This window comes from Aspergillus puulaauensis, chromosome 8 (assembly GCF_016861865.1).
Source record: "Aspergillus puulaauensis MK2 DNA, chromosome 8, nearly complete sequence".
In the NCBI taxonomy this organism is placed as follows: Eukaryota; Fungi; Ascomycota; class Eurotiomycetes; order Eurotiales; family Aspergillaceae; genus Aspergillus; species Aspergillus puulaauensis.
In genome coordinates, this window is record NC_054864.1 from 971,764 (window position 1) to 988,073 (window position 16,310).

Below are 16,310 nucleotides of genomic sequence, written 5' to 3' on the forward strand. Positions count from 1 at the left end.
TTCAGAGCGTACTCACCTCAAGCCATTCAGGTACGACTTGCGGGGAAACTCGAGGAACAAGGAACACAGCGCGTGACTGTCGGAGAACGAAAGTAACGGGAAAATGGAGGTATTTGAGTGATAGAGAGACGTCGATATAATTCAGCGGGAGAGCGCAGCCGCCCGTGGAGAAGGAATTGGACTGAAATGGTCGGAGCTCAAAGTGAGACCAACAAGCGGCGGAGGTCGAAAGCCAAGCTCACCACCATACCTGATCCCTTTCAACAAAGGGTATCTTTCCACGGCCGAGGCCTAACAACTCATGAAATAGACCGCGTTGAAAATCAGTTGTCGGCAGTGAATGCTGGATCAGCCAAAACCTGCAGCACACAGACCCAACAAGCAAAAGAGTATGTTTGGGGCAGTGCGGGTGCCGCTGTCAGTTGTTCCTCTGCCCCCCTATGCTTCCATCTTGGTGAATGGCAGTCACGTGCAGGGGTCACCGCTTGGCACACCGCCTGAAGAGAAGAGTCATATGTTTGTTTTGCACCTTCATTATTTGGGTGGCTGGAACTGTACCTGAACAAAAGCAGGCACGAAAAAGGAGACATGTTGGCTGGAAGATAGCAATGTCATCGCGTTCAAAATAAGTCAGTTGAAAATTTTCAGGAGACTTAATTGATATAAGAGGCAGAAAATTCGAGCCTCCTACACCTCGTATTAAAATGCCTTACGGCCTGAGGCTTTAATTTAGGCCTCAGGCCACAAGCCGACGGCTGGATCCTGCAACTGGCCCTGAGGGGTTGAAACTTGATTTGACGGGAAGGTTCTCCAGCCTCCACCTCCTGAATTCATCAGGGATAGTATTCATCCTCGCTAGGTGCCAAATTTCTTAGCTTCTGTGAAGACTATGTCTGGCATGGTCACTTCAGCAGGGGTCTACGAGCTGGTGGGGGCTGTTGGGCGGCTCCAGTCTGACTTCTAAATAAGCCGATGGTACGGAAGGTTGACAAGGTTGACGATACGAGACAGTAACTGGGCAGTTCCTGTGGCTTTATATATTAGTGAATCTCTCACCCGTCTTGCTAAGTTATCTATCGCTTGTACTTATGCGTCTTCAACGCCTGGATTGGGACCAAGACCTTTCTAGCCACCCTCATTGTGTTACATCACAAGGCCCACGCTGCCTACCTAAAGTAGGCACAGGCTACACTACCTAGACTGCCTTCAGGATACATTCCTTGAAGGAGCAGTAGAGAAATCGTAAGGCAAGAATTCTGGATTGTTGAAGATACCTTGCAGTGCCATTCATCGTATTCTTCAGTACAAACTTCACCCAAAATTACAGTCTTGAAAAGAAGCGCTTTCTTTGAATAGTGGAGGTACCCAAAGCGAGGGAGCGCGCATTTTAACAAAAGATAGAGTAGTAACTGTGGTGGCATGAGGTAAATTTAGTAAAAATGGTTTTGCTCCTAGGGCAGTTGTTTGCATCATAAACTTTATGCGCAATTGACTGCGTCCTGGAGGCGATGCGGCACGGCTGACTGCTGTGGTGGCATGTATGTATCAATCAGCTCGTTTGACCTCCTTTCTCTCTCCCACAACTACCTAGCTATCCACTGACTCACATTACATTTAATGATTTCGTTTAATTCCTCTCTGTTCTTAAAGGTCTTATTCTCTTTCTCTTTGGGTCTCGCTTCTGATAGATAACGTGCCCCTCTTCTCGGAACTTTTCACCGTCGTGACCGTCCACCTGATGCGAGGCTTCTTGGTAGCGACCCGGATAGCATCACCATCTAACAAAAGACGCTAGAATATTTGCACCTGATTGAGAGGTTTCGTCTCGAACCTATTTGTCAAGATGTCCGATCAGGCAATTATTCGCATTACAAGGGTACTAGCTGTCTAGTTGTATCCTGGCTCTCTTCCTGGAGCTTCGCTGGACTAACACGAGTTCCGTTACCCAGGAAATCAACCAGATAGAGCAGAGTGCAGATCTCTGTAAGTACCATAATCCAAATTACTGTGCTTTCCACTGTAACAGCAGGGGTGCCAACGTTAGATAGTTTCGGCTAACTATGTTCATAGCTTTTGCGGTCGACTACGAAGAATCCGATATTCGAAATGTGCGAGCAATTATCTTAGGACCGCCGGACACGCCCTACCAGTTTGGTTTATTTGAGGTGAGCTACTACCACGTTTGGTATGGTAGGCATTCTACTGACTTTGGGATAACAGTTCACGATCAAGTTCGGAAAAGGTTTGCTAAACCGGCCGCCAATAACCGCCGTATTTGCAGCAAGACTAACCAAGTACTTTCTAGACTACCCTGCGCGTCCCCCGAGCGTAAAGGCCGTAACCACCAATTCCGGTTCCTGTAGGTTCAGTCCAAATCTATATGCTGCGGGAAAGGTTTGCCTGTAAGTTCACTTGATTGGTATCAGGTTGGTCGTTCCCCGCTAACGTACAGCGCACAAAAAGGTCGATTCTTGGGTAAAGCATAATATCTCTTGCGTTTTGTGCTGAGCAACAGCTGCTAATCATATACAGTACATGGACTGGTGAACGAGGGGAACAATGGTCATCCGCACAGGGGCTCGAGTCTATCCTAATTTCTATCCAAAGCCTTATGTCGTCAAACCCTTACGAGTACGAACCTGGATATGAAAATGCCAATTCAAGCTCAGACCAGGAGCATATGGCGCACTACAAGTCCAAGGTAATTCTATGCCCTCCCAGCAGTCAGCAAGATTGAACAGTAACACCCATAATCTCAAGATCCGTCACGAAACGATACGCATAGCTGTTATTCAGCCCTTGGAGGTGGCCCTGGATATCTTGCCGGACGGAACCAAGAAAACCTTACTCGCAATGATGGAGGATGATGATTATATCTCAGACGACGGCAGCCCTATCTCTGATAATCCCTTCAACGACCTTCGGAAACGTCGCTTCCTCTGGTATTACGAATCGTATGCGCAATTAATCGACAAAGAGTCGGGAGATTCCACGCCCAAACGTAAGTTTCAGAGAATGCCTTTCGAGAGTAGCGGCAATACTATGGATGGGCATTTCGATTACCCTGAACTGAAACGGCGATTGGATTTTGTGAAAGGCAAGATCATGGAAGAGACAAATGACTGGCAGGCACAAGGGCTACAGGCAAAAAAGGACGAATTGGGAATCTCCGTAAACCTCCAGCGCCAGTACGAACAAATTGTCGAGAGTCTGAAAAGCCACAAGAACTACTCGATTGATTTGACTCTTGCCGATGATAACCCTTTCCTCTGGAAATTCACCTACTTTGGCCGGCCAACAACACCTCTTGAAGGCGGTATCATCAAAATCAGGATCCATTTGAGTCCTCGATTCCCAGAGGAGCAGCCCCGGGTTTTCTTGGAGACGCCCCTGTCTCACATTCGTGTGTCCAAAGACGGCGTACTGTGTTATTTTCCGAGAAAGACCGAGGACATGCGTGCCCACGTGGAATCAATTGTGGCCTCTCTGGAAGAAGAGGAGCCACCTTATGACCCTCGCACCACAGTAAACGCAGAGGCATCGAAACTGTTCTGGGGCTCTCCGGAAGACCGTAAGAAATACAAAAGGACTCTAAGAAGGGATGTGGAGAGATCTGTTGAGTGAGTTCTACCATCCTAATGACAAATTTTCCCAGGCTAACTCCTCCGAAATTTCAACTGCACAGGGCCGCCTTTGAATAACCTTCGATATTACCCAGCCCCAGTTCGCTCAAGTCTGAAATTGCAGTCCAATATCAAAATTGTCTTGTACACTTTCACAGTATGGCCGTATAGCCCGTCTATGGGCCGGGAGGGATACGTTCGAGGTCATACCTTTTTGCAAAGTATGAAATCATTCGCAGTCTCCAGTTTGTACCAGGACCGTTCAGCGATGGTCCTTCAATGATGCGCTGCATTAATACGATGCCGTATAATGCCCGAGTTTAGGATCTATTTTCCATAGTGCCCTTTTCCGTGCAAGACAGCCATCTCTAAATCCACATTAATGGCGAAATTATGCTCAACGTGACCCGTACCCGTATTTAGACAATATCGAGACGTATATTACCGAAGAACAAGACTTAGAAGTTGAGGCAAGTCCCAAGAGGTTTTTTTAGAGCATTCAGCCGTGCTTTTCCTTCAGGTGTGTAGAAGCATGTTGGTCATGAATTTCATGAACCGATCTCCCGAAGCATAAAAGCTTGGTAGAGGCTATTAATTGCTGATAAAGGAAACGTTCAACGTGCAGATATGCTAGGCTTATGGCCTACTCTACAAAATTGGCCATCCGTGGAATATTTGCTTCCGTCTAGAAAGGGATGCTGAGTATCCATTAGGTACCAAATATCTCTAATCTTTGTCACCGGGCAATTGAGACTGAACATCCAGAAATCCTCCATCTTTACTTTCTCTGCATCTGTATAGGGTTGACTGTATAGTTCGGATACGTAGAATGTCATTTTGAGATGGCCTGCTGGTCAAAGGGGAGATGTTGTTTCCATTCACTTTCAAGCTTGAAACTAGACTGTCACACCAAAATATAAACCGCCAAAGAAAAAAAGAAAGTGACTGTCTCTTACTCGTAATTGTCATGAATGGCCGCGAGTATATCATTAGATGTACCACAGCGGCACAGCCCGGTCATGCTTCCCCATAGCCAAACCAAGATGGTTGATAAGTTTGAAGACAGTATCTTATCAAATCTAGAACTATTATTAAAAGTCCCAGTCAAACAGGTGGTTAAAAAATTAAACAGTAACGGTCAAGGCTACTAGGTCACGTGCGTCATACGGATGGAGCTAGCCCCAGGTTGTCGCTCGGCCCCAGATCGACTGACTTCTCCGAGATTAAGACAGATTTCAACGTCTATCCCATTCACCAACTCGTGGGCCGCCGCTGTCGCTCTCTCACCAGTCACCTCTTCCAGTCCTTCGCGATAATTGAACCGGCCATCCGAATCTCATAATGTCTGTCAAGAGACCCACCATGGACCTGGGTTCCGTCCTGGTAGTTGGAGGATGCGGCTTTCTAGGATCTCACATTGTTGATCAGTTGCTGAACTTTCCTTCCGAGACCGATCCCAGCGCTGCCCTTCCGAAGCCCGAGGGAGATAGCCGATTTGACTATCCCAAGCTTGGAGATCGCTACCCGCGATGCATTGCCAAAGTCTCCGTGGCTGACCTGAAAACTACGAACAACCGATTGCCTGGCGCACAATACTACGAAGCCGACCTAACTTCGACCGAATCGATGCTGGAGGTCTTCCGCGCGACCAAGCCTGATGTGGTTATTCATACGGCGAGTGCGATGTTGACAGACAAGAAATTACTCCACAAACTTAACGTCGAGGGAACAAAGAACTTGCTAGAGGTTGCGGGTGGTGCCCGTGGAGACTGGGGTGGAAAGTGCAAGGCATTCGTGTACACGAGCTCAGCCTCTGTTATCCATGACACACAGAGTGACCTGAAACATGTGAACGAGGACTGGCCCCTGGTCAGAGGAAAGCTGCAGCAGGAGTACTACTCGGATACAAAGGTGCGATGATGTTCCGTTCCTGGCTCATCCTTCAAGGAATACTAACAGTGAATCGAATTGTAGGCCGAAGCTGAAGAGGCTGTCCTTAAATACAACCGCTCATCGCCCTCCTCGATGTTGACCTGCGCGCTTCGTCCTTCCGGTATCTACGGTGAAAAGGATGGCCAGGTCATTCTCAATATGCTCAACCATGGTGTGAATGCATCCTCGATGGTCCTCAAGATGCAGCTAGGTGAAAACGACAACCTGTTCGACTTCACATACGTCGGAAATGTAGCATACTCCCACCTGTTGGCTGCTTTCCGCCTTGGCGCAATCCACAAACGCGTCGACTCCGGTCAAGGCGACCTCCTAGACTACGAGCGCGTGGACGGCGAGGCCTTCCTCATCACCAACGACCAACCCATCTACTTCTGGGACTTCACCCACTACATCTGGGCTTTAGCCGGCAAAGTCGTCGAACCAAACCAGGTGTGGGCGCTTCCCGAGTCCCTTCTCGGTCCCATCGGCGCGCTCGCAGAAACGGTCTTGGGCCTTCTCGGCAAGACACCGAAGTTGACAAGGCGGGCTGTCCGGTACTCGTGCATGACGCGGTACTACTCTTGCAACAAAGCTAAGCAAAGACTCGGATATTCTCCTATTGTCCCTCTTGACGAGGGTGTTGCCCGTGCTGTCGGATACTTCTTGGAACGCTGGCGACTAGACGGCGAGAAGAAAGGGCTGTGATTTATGAGACTAGATGGATTAATATCTTCGTTATGTACTATATATCCATGCTACCCGAGGCTACCTTACATTATTGAGCCTTACGTAAATACCTAATTGTGCTGATTGGAAGAGAATCTGCTTTCTGGCTTGGGCATTCCATCCTTCCTTACACCAGGTCTCCGTTTTGAAAAACTGGCATATGAAGCATGCCTATAGATATGGGTGGCCTCCAGCTTTCTGTCCGTTGATTTTCCACCGACCGCGTTGTTGCGTGCACTGTCCAAAAAATATCAAACCCTCAGCTCCATCAACGCGCAGCCGATCAGACGCCCCATCCCGTAACCTTGAAAATTGGGCCAATTGACATAACGGGCAATGAATGACACAACCTTACTTTTTTCAAGAGAAGATGCATTCGGTGTAGACTCCAAGCACAATGATTTAATATGATGTAGCCTTGCATGTTCCAAATCAAGGGATATTGTTACAGTCTATTCTGTGAGGTTGGGTAGAATCCAACCCGTGGAAAGCTGCTCCGTGTCCGGTCCAGTGGAACAAGCTCCAGGTTTCCGCGAAAGGGAAATGATAAGCCAGCCAGGTTTGGCTCCCCCCATTGTACGAAAGGGGGAGAAGGACGTCACGTCAGCCCCGGATGATGAAGGTTGGAGAAACAGCCACTCCAGGTTGTTGATCTATTACAAGGTACGTCCAATAGGTCTCGGAACTGACCTTCCCGGACGCAGGTGGAGACATAAGCGCAGGTCAGATTTGATTCCGAGCAAACTCGAAGAAGCAGGATTCACGGATGGAGTCATTCACGGGGCATTGTGTAGTAATAACTTTCCAATAATGGAGGTACGCAATTCGGCTTCTGGCTTCCGGAAATGCCGCATCCCTTCCAAGATCCAACAGTCCCATTACATCGCCTTCGGTTGGGTCAGATGATCATTTGCCGGAGTTATGTAACAGGGAGAGGCAGGTACATCGAGCGCCGCACGACCCGAGTCATTAAGTTTCTTGCCTGGTTCTCATTGTTTGACTGTGGAGGCTGTGTGGGTGAATTGGCTCTCCTCCGCAATCCCCGCAAGGACGATGATCAATGCTTGACCGTGCTCTGGGGGTCAGTTTTATGTTATATCCTGTGGAGCAACTCAGAAGGTGCGAGGAGCAGTAGATGTTTTATCTCTTGTGGTTTCTGCGGTTCTCGTTCCAAGGCAGGAATGCTCAATGTAGTGCCTACATTGCAAGACGGTCTCCGTAGTCGAAGCGCCAGAGTCGGCCTACAGCGGCAATCCACGGGATTGAGAGTTTTCGGAGAATAGATTGAAAAAAAAAAAAAAAAAGAAAAAGAAAGAAAGAAAGACAGAAAGAAAGCAAGCAAGCAAGCATGAGTCCGCCGCACCTTGGCCGAGTCTCGCAGTCTGGAGGAGCACAGTTCGGATGGTAGGTGGTGGTTGATCGGTCTCAAAAAAATAGGCTGGTTGCGGTCAGTCCAGTCGGCGATCCTCCCCACCATTTCTACCCCGCAGGCCAGCATCTTCAGAGTTTAGACCCTTTGGAGTCAAATTGAGTTTCCAGAACATTGGCTGTTACAACTGCCCTTGACTAAGATGTTCTCTCTCGGCAAGATGAAACATTGCTTTCCGAACGCATCCTTTGAAGGTGTGGGTGCAAACTGCAAAAGTACCCCACCTGCGTTCAGTATGCAGCCGCGGCTCATCATGGAATCATGGCTGTCTAGGGACAGCCCTTGAGGAAGTGATAGGCATTCCTGATAGAGTATTGATGGTCTCGGGGCCCTCCGTTGTAGTATTCACATTCAAAGGGGCAATATACCTCAACTGTCGAGTGTTCAGGTAATATTGCCAGGGGAACTCTTGGGATAGTTAGAAGGTACGAATTATCTAAGCCTAGCCTTGAGTGTGAAGAATTGCCTTAAACATACCGGCCATGTCTCTCTGTACTATGGGGTCATAAGCAGCCTGGCTTCAAATCCGTCCAGTAGCTACTCTTGATGATGACATAGCCAAAAATAAGAAGTCAAGTGAGGAGACTTCCCTTTGGGTCTGGACGCAGCCATCCATGGGACAACTTCGCACCTGATGCTGTTGAAAGCTCCCACCATAAAGTGGCGTTCCTGACAGTCCAATGAAATAAGGGAGCAAAACGCACTGCACGAGCGTATGCAATATCAGTGATCCTTATGGGAAGCAAGATGGAGACAGCCAAACAGGTGGGACGGCTGGGTGGGACAGGATGCTTCGTCGACCACCGACAAGAATCAAGGTCAAATGGCATGCCGGCGTATATGAAATGATCAACGATGGGCTGTTCGACGCTCTTCAGCTTCCTTGCTAAGTTATGCTATTCGCGATGGACCTGTGTTCACCGTCCGAAGATGGCTAACCGTGGATATATATATCCCTCCATCCTGGACCATGATGGCATTGATATCAGAGGCGCAATGTTTGGGGGTCATCCATGGCTTACTATAATAATAATAATAATAATATTAATAAAATAGCTAGCAATTATTAACGGTAGATACCCCGAACGACGAGCCGTCTCAACCTCCAGCATCATAAAGTATAGTTGACGCTAATGCTGGGAGGGCTGGGGTGCTGACGAATGAAAGTCTTCTTCTATCCAAGGGCGAAGAAACACGGGAATTGGCCAAGTAAACATCCGTGAGGATTTGCTTTGCCCCTTGTGCTGCTGGGATTGTAAAAGTAAATAGTCGGTGGTCTTTTCTGCAGGGAATATTGACATCGTCTGAGGCCTGAGACTCGAGAGAAATGAACGAGTCTGTTTGTGGCGTCCTTGATTCTCCCGTCCAGAGTGGAGCTGACCAGACGATCATACGGTAGAGCCAGATCGGACCCATACGTACTTGAGGAAGTAAATATAGTCTTGCTCTTCACTGTTCTACAATTTCTTTTGGCAAAATCAATTTCAGTAGCACCAAGGAAAGCAGCAAACAGATCGGCACCAGGGAAGCAGGAGGAGCGTGAATTGGATCCAAAAAGAGCGCCGGCATTCTCCACGTGATCCTCCCGAAGCGTTGGCCGTTTATCCGCGAGTTGGATCTTAGTCAGGCTGCCATTTCGGATTGGCTGCTCACTTCCAGAGTCCATTCTTACCGTATCATACTACTGGTTCCACTCGAAATTGCAGCAAAATACACTCTTTTCGCAGTATTTTCAGCAACAGTACATGCTTCTCGACCAACTGTGGTATTATTGACGCTCCCACGCTTTCTAGTACCTAACTCGCTCTCATCGCTGCTCTTCAGTTGGCCATTCTCCTGGACACCCTATTCATCGTCCTCATTTGCTTATTTCCCCCCTGCTCTCCTGCCTCGATAATTTGTTCCATCACCCGAACAACCCTTCTTCCACCCATCCTCGATCGGAGGTTAACTGGTGTGGATCATCCTGGCTTTCGCGTTGACCGTCGCGCCATTCAACCCCCCGCATAGCCGCTTGCTCACTCGGCGTTTCGAGTTTCGACCTCTCGCTTTTTACGTGATCCCTCGCACTTTTCCTCCCCTACGGTTCTTGTCTCGTCAAGGAGAGTACGTTATCGACTACTGCATTCACAATTTCGATCGTTTCTTCGTCGCGGTAGGGCTGCTCGTGCTCTTTACCACCCCCGCGATTCCGCCATGGCCGGTTAATGCGACGAATGAATCCATAGCCAACAAACAAGGGCACCCGCTCTGCCCGGCAGACGGTTCTGCTCAATTCTTCTATAGATCTCTCTCAACGTTTTAAATCCTTGACCCGTTCTCCGACGGACACCTATCCTCTCCTCTCGGCGGCTTTGTCTCGCCAATATGGCAGGCAATGGCACGGAAAATGTACAATACCTTACTCCTCCGGCCGTAACTGCCTTGCGGCAGGAGGCCCGGAGTGTCGACCCGAAAAAGCACCCCGTAATGCGTACCTCGAGCAGTGATAATATGCGGGAAGAACGGGAAGACTTGAGGGAAGCGGCGGAGCAAACTCTGAATGTTATCGTCGACCTCGACCTAGATGGGCGCGTCAAATGGGTTAGTCCTTCCTGGAAGCAGGTTGTGGGGACAGCTCCGGATACCATAGAAGGACAAATGATTTCGGATGTTGTAGTGGACAACAAAAGTGCTTTTTGCGACGCAATAGAATCTCTGAAAGAAGACGACTCTCGCAGTCGTTTTATTCGCGTTTCAATGCAGTTAGGACCCGATTCCGTGTTGAAGTATTCACCTGAACCAAAACCGGAGCAGGCAGATGGCACGAACGACGTGGAGGAACCGTCAACTGAGTCGGAGGAGCATGGCTCGCATGTTTTGAACTTGGAGGGGCAGGGTATTATGGTTTATGACCGCACGACAGAAGGGGTTGCTCATGTAAGTTGCCACCTCGTGATTTTGACAGGCTACCTTAGGCTAACGTGAACTGTGAATAGACCATGTGGATGTTAAGACCATTTTCCAAGCCTCGAGAAGTCACAATCGACTTGCCATCTTCGTTGGTGGAATCCTTGGGGATTGGAGCCGAGGTACTCGCGAACTACCTAACAGTTCTAGCAGAAGCCGCTGCCAATGAACCGGATCAATCTAAACACCCTGCACCGGAGCCTATATTGTGTCGCATTTGTGAGCGACAGATAACTCCTTGGTGGTTCGAGAAGCATTCAGACCTTTGTCTTCAAGAGCACCAAGCAGAAATGGACGTTCAGATCGCTCAAGAGAACCTAAACGAGCACCGGCATGCCATTGTTAGGGTACTAGATGCTTTGGAGGCAAGGCAGGGTAGACCAGTGACTCTCCGTGACGGCAGCACCCCGCCATTGCCCCAACCAGAGTATAAAGGGTTGCCGATTGGTCCTTCTCCCATCGCTTCGGCGCCATCCTCAGGCTCGGCATCGACATCTAGCTCTGCTCCTGCTACCCCTCCAAGGTCCAGGGATCAGTCGGTTTCTGGCACCGGCCATTCGCGGGCGCGATCCTTCGCAGTTCGGCGGCCTCTAGCCCGTGTTGTTGAGTTGATTCTCGACCTCTGTGATACCTCGTTAGAGATCAACTTGCCAGTTCTCAGAGAGTCCCGAGGTGATAACGGTGACGATTTTCGGACCATGTCACCACAATCGGAGTCTCGCATTTCCCAGGTACTTCAGTGGCAATCACCAAGCTCTAATACCCTGGAGCAGGAGCAAGGCCTTGCTGCATTGTGTATGGATACAGAGCAGGTTGCCAGATCAAAGGTTGATGCAATTATACGTCACCGCAGAATTGTCGAATACGCAGAAAGGATCCGGATTGAGTACACAGTGCTGGTAGAAGAGTGTATTGCCGCAGCTTTGAGAAAGGCTGAGCGTATCGCTGCCGGCCAACTAAGCGATTCAAGCTCTTCCTCGGAAGACGATCTACCGCAGGACGATACTATCCCCGACGCTGCTGCTTCTTCGGCTTCTATTCTCACACAAAATGCAGGCCATGAGTCAGAGCTGCCTCCACCAGTTTCGGCTTTGACAATGTCGATGCGTAACGCGCCCGACCGGGCTCAATCAGGCCAGTCAGGTCACTCTTCTGAGGGGAAAACATCATCCGTTGCTGTTTCAACCGGGCCATCTAGCCCCATGGAATGCCCAACTCCTCGCTCCCACAAGAGTGCTGCTGGATTGCTCGGGACTTCTCAAACTTCGCGACGTGGTTTATCACTGGCAGATATCGATTCAGGCGACCAAAGTGATAGCAGCATCGTCTCGTCCACCATTGCAGGAGCCATGCGAACCGACTCGCCTTCGTCCGATAGGAGTATGGATCGTAAACGCAGGAGCCTGGTCCTTCCAGGGCTCTCCGGCTCACCTCGACGGCAGCATTCCCCAGCTAGGGTGTCTGGCCCTCATTCACCACTACGCATGCCTAAACCGCGCCTTTCTACTGGAGCTGAAAGTCTATCATCACCAATCGTATCCCCGTCGGCCAACCTAGGCGAGTTATCTCTGCACCACTATCGGCATCATCGTCGCCAGTCGTCCACAACTTCTTCTGATGTACCCAGGCCACCCGTCTCACCTCATCTGACCACTGCCAGCCAGCCCCAACCTCGACCTATGCCTCCATCTATCAAAGATTTTGAAATTATCAAACCTATTAGTAAGGGTGCATTTGGCAGCGTCTATCTGACCAAGAAGAAAACGACTGGAGAATATTATGCAATAAAGGTGCTGAAGAAGGCAGACATGGTTGCTAAGAATCAGGTGACGAACGTCAAAGCCGAACGAGCGATCATGATGTGGCAAGGGGAAAGTGATTTTGTCGCGAAGCTATACTGGACCTTTTCCAGCAAAGACTATCTCTATCTGGTAATGGAGTATCTGAATGGAGGGGATTGTGCTTCACTTGTCAAGATCCTAGGTGGCTTGCCTGAGGATTGGGCCAAAAAGTACATCGCTGAAGTTGTTCTAGGCGTGGAGCATCTCCACAATCGAGGGATTGTGCACCGTGACCTCAAACCAGACAACCTACTCATTGATCAGAAGGGTCATCTCAAGTTGACCGATTTTGGATTGTCTCGAATGGGCCTTGTTGGGCGTCAAAAGCGTGTTCTGAAGACTATGAACGAACAAGGAGTGGACATCCTGAAGCAAGGCGCGTTTCCTAGAGCTACATCAATCGCTTCGTCTCGATCTGCTTCATTCGATTTCCAGGGCAGTAACTCCCCGGGATCTACCCCATTGATCACGCCAGACGCGGCAGGTAGCATGCCTCAACCGTCCTACTTCAGCTTGAGCCAAGGTGGGCTCAGTAGACAGACTTCTCGCCGAGAATCTGGGCATCGCAGTGATAGTGGGGGCAGCGAGAACCTAAATGCTATCTTTCGAACACTGTCACTGCACGAAGGCGAAACGCCTGGTGCATTATCTATCCCTATCCCCCCACCTTCCTCGTCTGATAGTGCACACGAGGAAGAGGGCCAGAGCGAGACAGGGGAATCTCCCTATCTACAGCCACTTCAACCATCGCAAAGCAATTTGTCAACTGGCACACCACCTCAGCAAAGCATGATGCCTCCGTTGATGGCTTTGTTCGATCCCGAGGACCATAATAGACGCTTCGTTGGTACACCGGATTATTTAGCACCAGAGACGGTCAATGGTATTGGCCAGGACGAAATGAGCGATTGGTGGTCTTTAGGCTGCATCATGTTCGAATTTCTCTTTGGCTACCCACCTTTCAATGCTGCCACTCCAGATGAAGTGTTTGAGAACATCCTCCATAGAAGGATCAACTGGCCCGACGAGATTGAAGAATTGGCATCACCCGAAGCTATTAATCTCATGAACAAGCTCATGGCCATGAATCCTCGTGAGCGAATAGGCGCAAACCTGGAGGAAAAGTACCCCAACGGAGGAACAGAGATTCGGCATCACCCTTGGTTTGTGGATATCAACTGGGATACACTCTTAGAGGATAAAGCCCAGTTTGTCCCGAACCTAGAGAATCCTGAAGATACAGAATACTTCGACGCTCGTGGTGCCACGCTTCAGGCTTTCACTGAAGAAGACGAGAGCTCCCCCCAGCCTCCAGTCACAACTGGCTCATATATAGACCGACCACATGATGCACTTTATAAGGTTCGCTCGCAGGTCAACTCGATCAAACGACCTTTGATGCCTTTGCATATTCCCCCGCATGTCCGGGAATCTAGGAGCAGGAGATTAAGTGAACCTTCATTGGCAGATGACTTTGGGAATTTTGCCTTCAAGAACCTACCTATGCTTGAGAAAGCCAACAAAGATGTGATCCAGAAGCTACGACAGGAGGCATTGCAAGCACAACAGCGCCAGGCAAGCAACCCGGGGGCTCAGCAACCCCCACAGACTCAAGGCCAGGCTCACAACCAAAACCAAAGCCAGACTCCAGCTCAACCCCAAGGGCCCAGTCCACCCTCCTCGGGGCCGTCACTGGAAGGAAGTCCATTGCCGATGTCCCTTCAGCGGACTATGTCTCAGTCCAAAGGGAACAACAGACCTGCGTCCCCGTCCGCTCTCAGTCAGGCCAACTCATCTCCAAGTCGGCCATCACAGCCTTCATCTCCGCTTCTTGTTCAATTCAGCACCGGCCATAACCACGAGCGGAGAAAGACTTCAGGGTCGTCCTCAACAACAACATCTCATCAGTCCAGTGGATCTTTCCAGCCTACCCCTGCCGATCAAACTCGCACGGCAAATAATCAAAATAACAAATTTGTCTCTGCAGCGTCATCTCCGATCAAACCAAGAGGAGGTGGAACACTTTCCCCCGATAAGACAGTCCCCAGTCAACATCGGCAGGGTAGTGCGCCGGCAACGAGGACACGGTCTCAAACAATTGGCTCTCAAGATGGGGGTGAATTGTCCTCCTCTCTGGCTAGAGAAACTTATGTCGGTGGCCACCATAAACGTCGGAGTCAACTATTTGACATCTCGCCTTCTTCGTCTGACAGTGAGGATCCACGTGCAAAGGCTCTACTAAAAGTGCAGCGGCGCCGCCAGAGCTCAAGACGACTTTCGCAGATTAACTTCCCCGAGGGCCCCTATTTCCGACCGCTGGACATACTTATTTGCGAAGATCACCCAATCTCGCGCTTGGTCATGGAGCGTCTTTTTGAGAAACTCCGCTGCCGCACTATCACCGTTGCAAACGGGGGAGAAGCAGTTCGCTACGCGCTTAGTGAGGTGCAATTCGATATTATTATGACTGAATTCAAACTCCCACAAGTCAACGGTGCCGATATTGCGCGAATGGTCAGGGAAACGCGCAGTGCCAATCGTCACACGCCCATAATCGCTGTAACCAGCTATCTAAAGGATCTCCCAGAAACACATCATTTCGACGCACTTATCGAAAAGCCGTCGACACTGACAAAGCTAACTGAAGTTCTATGTAAGTTTTGTCAGTGGAAACCGCCTCCAAAGGACTACAATCCGTCGACGTATACAGCTGCTCGCCACACACCTCCCACTCAAGCCGAGAATAGTCCAAGCTCAACCGTATCATCTAATTTTGCACATGTGCCCTCTAGCTCATACCGGGGCTCCAGCCGTGAAGATTCAGTTGGGAGTAGCTATTTCGGCGACTTGGATTCGATCAAGGCTGAGGATGTTCCTGTCATCGTAAGTCGACAAACAGACGACTGGGGCCAAAACGCAGAAGGCTTGGGCATATCCGAGGAATCGAATGATGTCCAGGAAATTGCGGATAACGACTACGAGGATCAGAACACAGTACCGTTCCCGAGTTTGCCTCACGCGGCTTCAAGTCCACCAACACTAAGCCCTTCCGGCATGCTTACGCCCCGAAAACAGCGTTCCAGTGAAGCAATTCAAGCAAAGAGAGAGTCCCTCGAGCGAAAACGCTACGAGTGCGAAGAATCTGGCGATGATGAAGATGAAGAACTGGGAAACTTGCCGCCTAGAACGCACAGCCCGCGGAGTCGCTCGAATCGCCCTGGCTCCAAGCTAGGTATCGAGATGATGAGAACCAACAGCAGAGGAAGTGTGATTAGCACCGGTGAGGAGATCCTCAAGAAGGATAAAGATTATGGTGAGAGACGCAAGAGTGGCTCCGACAATGGAGATGAGCACGGAGGTGACGCAGCCAAGTCTGGCCGGAGCTCGTTGGAGAGCAAATTTGAGGAGCTTAGTATTCCCGAGGAGGTCATGTTGCCGTCCATTGAAGACGATTTAAGCCCGAAACATCCGGCATCTCCTCTTGCTTTAGCCTCAAAGTCAATGCTATTGAGCCCCGACGCTAAACCACCCTATTCTCGGTACATTACGGAGATTTACAAAAGAGCGGACGGTCGAGCTGGCTCCGAGTCTCCGAAAAGGGGACAAATAACCCCCCCAATTGTTTTCCCTGGCCGTGCCTCAGATTCCAGCGACTCCTATCCAACTACTCCTCCAATTGTCTTGTCTGGTATCAGCGGCGACACGAGGTCGGACCAGTCAAGTATTCAAGATTCTGACGCTACGCCTCGGCCCATGCATACACCCTGTCCGAATCCGGATGCAGATAATACTCCTCGACCGGGGAGATAG

At 49.8% G+C, this 16,310-nt stretch overlaps 4 protein-coding genes across 4 annotated transcripts; 3 read left to right on the forward strand and 1 right to left on the reverse strand.

The window, feature by feature from the left end:
* Positions 1–1,843: 1,843 nt before the first annotated feature.
* Positions 1,844–3,701, forward strand: APUU_80378S (ubiquitin-conjugating enzyme E2; the record flags this gene model as incomplete). The annotated part of the gene is made up of 9 exons (XM_041696651.1): positions 1,844–1,876; positions 1,950–1,983; positions 2,071–2,165; positions 2,221–2,242; positions 2,306–2,402; positions 2,464–2,475; positions 2,533–2,701; positions 2,761–3,620; positions 3,686–3,701. 9 exons carry the CDS (start codon positions 1,844–1,846, stop codon positions 3,699–3,701), a joined length of 1,338 nt encoding a protein of 445 aa, XP_041562261.1.
* Positions 3,702–4,964: 1,263 nt separating this feature from the next.
* On the forward strand, positions 4,965–6,260 carry ERG26_2 (C-3 sterol dehydrogenase/C-4 decarboxylase; the record flags this gene model as incomplete). Its single annotated transcript, XM_041696652.1, has 2 exons — positions 4,965–5,534; positions 5,598–6,260. The coding sequence occupies 2 exons, from the start codon at positions 4,965–4,967 to the stop codon at positions 6,258–6,260; spliced, it is 1,233 nt and encodes a 410-aa protein (XP_041562262.1).
* Positions 6,261–8,808: 2,548 nt separating this feature from the next.
* Positions 8,809–9,126, reverse strand: APUU_80380A (uncharacterized protein; the record flags this gene model as incomplete). The annotated part of the gene is made up of 1 exon (XM_041696653.1): positions 8,809–9,126. The coding sequence occupies one exon, from the start codon at positions 9,124–9,126 to the stop codon at positions 8,809–8,811; it is 318 nt and encodes a 105-aa protein (XP_041562263.1).
* A 951-nt stretch (positions 9,127–10,077) lies between these two features.
* RIM15 (protein kinase RIM15) lies at positions 10,078–16,310 on the forward strand (the record flags this gene model as incomplete). The annotated part of the gene is made up of 2 exons (XM_041696654.1): positions 10,078–10,629; positions 10,689–16,310. 2 exons carry the CDS (start codon positions 10,078–10,080, stop codon positions 16,308–16,310), a joined length of 6,174 nt encoding a protein of 2,057 aa, XP_041562264.1.